Source organism: Rhinolophus sinicus, chromosome 7 (assembly GCF_057876585.1).
Source record: "Rhinolophus sinicus isolate RSI-liver-muscle chromosome 7, RSI-T2T, whole genome shotgun sequence".
NCBI lineage: Eukaryota > Metazoa > Chordata > Mammalia > Chiroptera > Rhinolophidae > Rhinolophus > Rhinolophus sinicus.
Window position 1 is genome coordinate 31156415 of NC_142507.1, and position 6000 is coordinate 31162414.

Below are 6000 nucleotides of genomic sequence, written 5' to 3' on the forward strand. Positions count from 1 at the left end.
AAAGGTGCGGTACTTACTGAGAGATCATAAGGCATTGGTCCTAGAACTAAGGAAGGGATCTGGATTGCGTAGATTCCACTAACGGCACGTGTACTGCTGAGGCGGATGGAGAGCCCACGCACTCCTTGCAGGCCCCTTCCCCTCTTCCGTGGTGGGCTTCGGGCCTGCGGCGCACGCGCACTTCCCCGCCTCTTAGGGCGGGCCTCAGTTCCGTGGCACATGCGCACTTCCCCACGTTTCCCGGGACGGGCCTCGGTCTCGGAACGGGCCTCGGTCTCGGAACGGGGCCTCGGAACGGGCCTCGGTCTCGGAACGGGCCTCGGTCTCGGAACACTTAAGCACCTTGAAAAAGACTCAGATAACTGGTACCGGGTCTCTGGTTATTTCCATTGCTATACTGAAGGCATTGTATTTTGAGTAAAGCTGTCCTTTTAACAAACAAGCTGTGGGGTATTGGGTAAGTCACTTAAACATCGGAACCATGGCCTCATCTGTGAAACCGGGATGACACTTGAAGGTGCAGCCTATCTCAAGCTGCTGAGAGACCTATGTGGAAACGGTACTGCTGATAACCCACAAGGGGGCAGCGGTTTCCATGCCAAGCACCCTCCCATCATGTACCAGAGAATCAAAAGGCTAACGTGGACCTTGGCAGCATCTAGTAAAGTGAGAAGAGGAACTGGAAACAGGACAGCGTTTCTGGGGTCAGCTGGAAGGAGAGTCGGGGAAAGAGAATCTTCGTTGGCTCTTTCTTCTATCCGCAATTTCTGATAGTTCCCTTCCTAAATATCTTCCAATGTGACCACTTTTCTCCATCCCCACTGTCATTCACAAATCACCGTTATCTCTTATTTAAATGGTTTCCTTGTCTCTAGTCCCCACCCCATCCCCGTTAGATCATTCTAAAATGCAAATTTTATCATTAAAGCATATGGCTTTCCTTTGCCCCCAGAATTAAGTACAAACACCTTAGGACTTTATTACCTGGCCTCTTCCCACTCCAACCTTTTCTCACTGTGTTGCAATCATCTTCACATACTATCAGTTCCTTTACCACACCAGGTTGCCTCTTACCTCAAGGACTCTTTGCAGATAGAAACAATTTAATGAACATTCTAAACTCTGCTCAACACAATCTTGGTGTAGTTTTAACCAGGGTCTTCTACCATACTCTGTCAGTTCTCTCTGTCCAGCTCTGACAGTTTCTGTAGATTTCTGTTCACTTAGTTATTAAAAGGCAAGATTAGTGTAGTCCACTTTAAAATTTCAATCTCACATCAAGTTTTATACTCCTTCCTTCCCCCCAGTACCAGCCAGGCTTCAGCAGTGGGACTTGGTTTGGGGAACTGGTGCATTCTGTCCTTTAATAGAACTCTCTCTTTCCCTAATTTAAACTACTTTTAGTGCTGTGACCTGGGGGAAGGATGGGGAAGAATGGAAGAAGAGGGCAAAAAGTCCTTTTACTAACTGGGCACGTAACTGCAGTCATTTGTTGGTTGCCTCAAGCTAAACTAACTGGTCATGGATGCCTTCCATTTGGAAAATGCCCAAATGCTAGCTCTCATAGGCACATGGGTTACTGTCCTTGGAGCTCTCCCCATTGTACAATCCTCTAATGGAAAATCTGCTCCAGCTTAGTTGCTTCCACAAGCCCTCAGGAACCTGCCATTAACAGTATAAGTAGGCTCCCTGGCTGCCAGTTTTTTTGGGAAGAAAACTAGCAAGATGGCTTAAACCCTGTTGATTGCCACACTGTTCATTTGACTTACAGGAAATTCACTCATCCTTGGGTAAACCAAATTGTAGGAATAGCAGCTTTTTCCTTGTCAACCCTCTTTCCTTACACCAATGATCACAGAGAACAGATCCTCAAGCCCGTCAGCAGATACCTAAACCAAGACTGAGATGTCAGTCTTTCCTTGCCAATCCACCAATTTTTATGAGTGGTTCTCTTGGAGACCCCTCACCTGGAGGTGAGGACAAAATGCATACCACTTACTCTCTTAGCTGGTGACAGACACATGAATCCATCAATCCCCTTTCTCTTTTCACCTCTACACCATCTTCTATTTATTTTCTGTGTAGGTAGAGGATGAGGTACTGGGGTATGGTTTGGGTAGCAGAGCTGACTTGCCACCTCCCAGTTTGGCATCCTAACTGACAATTCCAAGGTAACAGATGAGTCCTACCTGACATCCTGCATCACAAATGCTGTTTCCTTTGCCCAGAACACTTTTCACACACCTTGATAACTCTTTTATTCCCTCTGTTTGACTAGTGTCTCCTTATCTTTTAAATAAATATCATCACTATCAGGAAGAAATCCATATATTGCCAAGTCTAATGCAGGAGACTGATCTATCACTTCCAGAGCTCCTGGTGCCTCCCTCATCATAACACCTAATTATGTTCTAAATGACTCTTGATAGTCTGTCTTCCCCCATGAAACTCAGTCCCACAAGAGTTGGGACAGTGTCAACTTTGCTCTTCTCTGTACTCATAGTGCCTCACATACAGAGAGGACTCAGTAGTGGCTGGCCCAGTGGCTCAGGTGGTTGGAGCGCTGTGTTCCTAATGCTATTCCCACGTGAACCAGTGAGTTCCCTGTACAGCTAAGATTGTGAACATCGGCTCTCCCTAGAGCTGGGCTGCCGTGGGCTGCTATATACTGCCGTGGGCTACCGTGTGCTGACAGGAGCGGCCTGCATCTTGCTGACCTCACTTATAACTATCTGTGTTGATTGCATTACAGGTTTTTGTGTATGATACATAAGCATTTTTCTTTTAAAATAAGGACACTTAGAGTGACGTCATCAAAATGGCAGCATGAGGCGAGCATCTGGAAATCTCCTCTGGAATTTACAACAAATTGAAAAACTGTAACTCCACAAAGGACTCCCTGCACAGCAGACAGGCAAGACAAACAGTCTCACTACTGAATTCACCAAAAGGTGGGCAAATTGCGTGAGCAGGTGAGGAGGGAAAGGAGAAGTGCTGAGACAGGGCCACGCAGGTACAGGACACAGACCTAGTTCAGTGCTTCGAGCTCGCTGCATCCCAGAACGACCACAGCTGCAGGACAGGGAAGAACTCAGACTGCGAGGGCTCCGTTTATGGCCCACAGGGCTGAGGAGACAGCATATAACACGGCTGAACCCAACGCTCACGGCAGAGACCTCGGAGCAAAGACTGAGGGAAGAAGGCTGAAAACCGTGGTTTAAGCCCTCACTGCTGAACAGAGAACGGAAGCCTTAGGCACTGAGACTAGCCGCCCCTGCCCTACACTCCCAGAGCTCGCCCCGCCGCAACCTGCCCGTTGCTACAAGCAGAACAGTAGCAGTGTCAGATCAAAAGAACAGAATATTTGCTGTTCTGAGAACTGTGGTCCACAGACACAGATTCACAGCCCAACTAGATCCGGCAAAGGGGTGGGAGATGTGGAAGCAGGACTGGCTGTGGTGGTGGTCGCTGCCATTGCTCTGGGCCAATTCTCACAACTCACCCTGCTCCTGTCCCCACCTATTTGGGCAGATTCCTGCAGGAGTAAACAGAATCGCTGAAACACACCGGCTTTGAACCTGGTGCAGGAAGAGCTTTGGAACTTCAACAGCTCTCTGTATCCCCTCAGGGATGCGATGCCCTATGACCCAGATGAACTGTTAAGAGAGGAGAAGCCTGCCTTCCAGGGAATCCCCCCATTGTGTGAGAAGCTGGAATAGTGCAGAGAAAACATAACACTACAGGTGAGAGAGAAAAAAAGGCTGCAGTTGGAGAGAAAATAAAACATTCTACCAATCCGTACTGGAAAATGAAAGACCTCTTCCTATCAACCTGTTGCAGAACCCACTCCGGTAAATGTCTAGGAAGAGAAATAATAAATCATTAATTGCCATGAATAACCAAGGCAACAGGACAGCTCAGAAACAAACTGAAGTCTCCAGAAAATGAACTTAAAGATATGGAAACATATGACTTAAATTACAGAGAATTCAAGATTGCAGTTCTGAAAAAAACTCAATGAGATGCAAGAAAACACAGATAGGCAGTTTAATGAACTCAGAAACACAATCAAAGAACAATGTGAACATTTTACGAAAGAGATTGAAATTTTTAAAAACAACCAAATAGAATTTTTGGAGATTAAGAACTCAATAGAAGAAATTAAGAATGAAATAGCCAGCTTAGGTAGTAGAGTTGACCAGATGGAGGAAAGAATCAGTGACATCGAAGATAGAAACCTGGAAATGACACAAATGGAAGAAGAAAGAGACTTGAGACTTAAAAGAAATGAAAGAACTCTACAAGAACTTTCTGACTCCATCAGAAAGAGCAATATAAGAATAATGGGAATACCAGAAGGAGAAGAAAGAGAGAAGGAAACAGAGAGTATATTCAAACAAATAGTCGATGAGGACTTCCCAAACTTGTGGCAAGAACTGGATCCTCGAATCCAAGAGCAAATAGAACACCTAATTACCTCAACCCCAACAGGCCTTCTCCAAGGCACATTGTATTGAAGCTATCAAAAATCATTGACAAACAAAGGATCCTCAAGGCAATCAGGGAAAAGAAGACAGTAACCTACAAAGGAAAGCCCATTAGATTATCATCAGATTTCTCAGCAAAAACTCTACAAGCCAGGAGAGAATGGAACCAAATATTCAAACTATTGAAAAAGAGAAATTATGAGCCAAGAATGATATACCCAGCAAAGATATCCTTTAGATATGAAGGAGGAATGAAGACCTTTCCAGACATACAGAAGCTGAGGGAGTTTTCTAATACAGGACCTGCACTACAAGAAATACTAAATGAAGCTATTCGACCACCATCAACAGGGAAAATTTATGGCAACCAAAACATAAAAAGGGGGAGAGTAAAGGCCTGAACTGGAACATGGGAATGGAGAAAGCAGGCATTCTAGTATGATACATTTGATACTCTAAATATCAAACTTTCTTTTACATAAACTTAAGGGTAACCACTCAAAAAAAAAAAAAATCCAGAACTGAAATATATACTGTAATACAAGAAGAAACAGAGGGAAACATCATAGAATATCACCACAGAAATAATAAACAACAACAAAAAGGCAAAGAAACAATGGAGACACAGTCTTACAAGAAAACTAAAGCTAGAATGATAGGAAATCCTCACATATCAATAATCACCCTAAATGTACATGGACTGAACTCACCAATAAAAAGGCACAGAGTAGCAGATTGCATCAAAAAACTAAACCCAACCATATGCTGTCTCCAAGAGACTCATCTCAGCTACAAGGACAAACATAGACTCAAAGTGAAAGGGTGGAAATTGACACTCCAAGAAAACGGTATCCAGAAAATATCAGGTGTAGCTATACTGATGTCAGATGAAACAGACTTCAGGGTGAAAAAGGTAACAAGAGACAAAGATGGATATTTCATAATGGTAAAGGGGACTATACAACAAGAAGACATAGTCATCAATATTTATGCCCCCAATCAGGAAGCACCGAAACATACCCAGCAACTACTAACAGAATTAAAGGGAGAAATTGACCAAAACACAGTTATACTAGGGGACCTAAATACATCATTGACAGCTATGGATATATCATTCAAACAGAAAATCAAAATGAAATAGCAGCCCTAGTTGACACATTAGATGAAATGGACATAATTGACATTTATAGAGCACTTCATCCTAAAACATAAGACTATACATTTTTTTCTAGTGTACATGGAACATTCTCAAGGATAGACCATACATTGGGACATAAAACTAACCTCAACAAATTTAAGAAGCTTGAAATCATACCAAGCATATTCTCTGATCACAAGGCTTTGAAATTGGATATCAACTGCAAGAAGAGCAGGAAAAACCACAAATACTTGGAGATTAAACAACATACTTTTAAAGAATGACCAGGTGAAAGAAAAAATTAGAGGAGATATCGAAAGATACATAGAAACAAATGACAATGAAAATACATCCTACCAAAATTTTTGGGACGCA

At 43.4% G+C, this 6000-nt stretch overlaps 1 protein-coding gene across 9 annotated transcripts in view; it reads right to left on the reverse strand.

Moving 5' to 3' along the window:
- Positions 1-181, reverse strand: part of LOC109457988 (antigen-presenting glycoprotein CD1d) — a 51748-nt gene extending 51567 nt beyond the window's left edge. For 3 of the 9 annotated variants that reach the window (XR_016021727.1, XR_012491854.2, XM_074319144.2), the window contains exon 1: positions 18-181. Coding sequence is in view for 2 of the 9 variants with exons in the window: in XM_074319144.2 (XP_074175245.2) it covers positions 18-35 (18 nt within the window). In the remaining 7 variants the exon portion in view is untranslated. The remainder of the gene's footprint in view (positions 1-17) is intronic. The other 6 variants (XM_074319150.2, XM_019751293.3, XM_019751295.3 and 3 more) reach the window with 4 other exon arrangements.
- Positions 182-6000: the final 5819 nt, after the last annotated feature.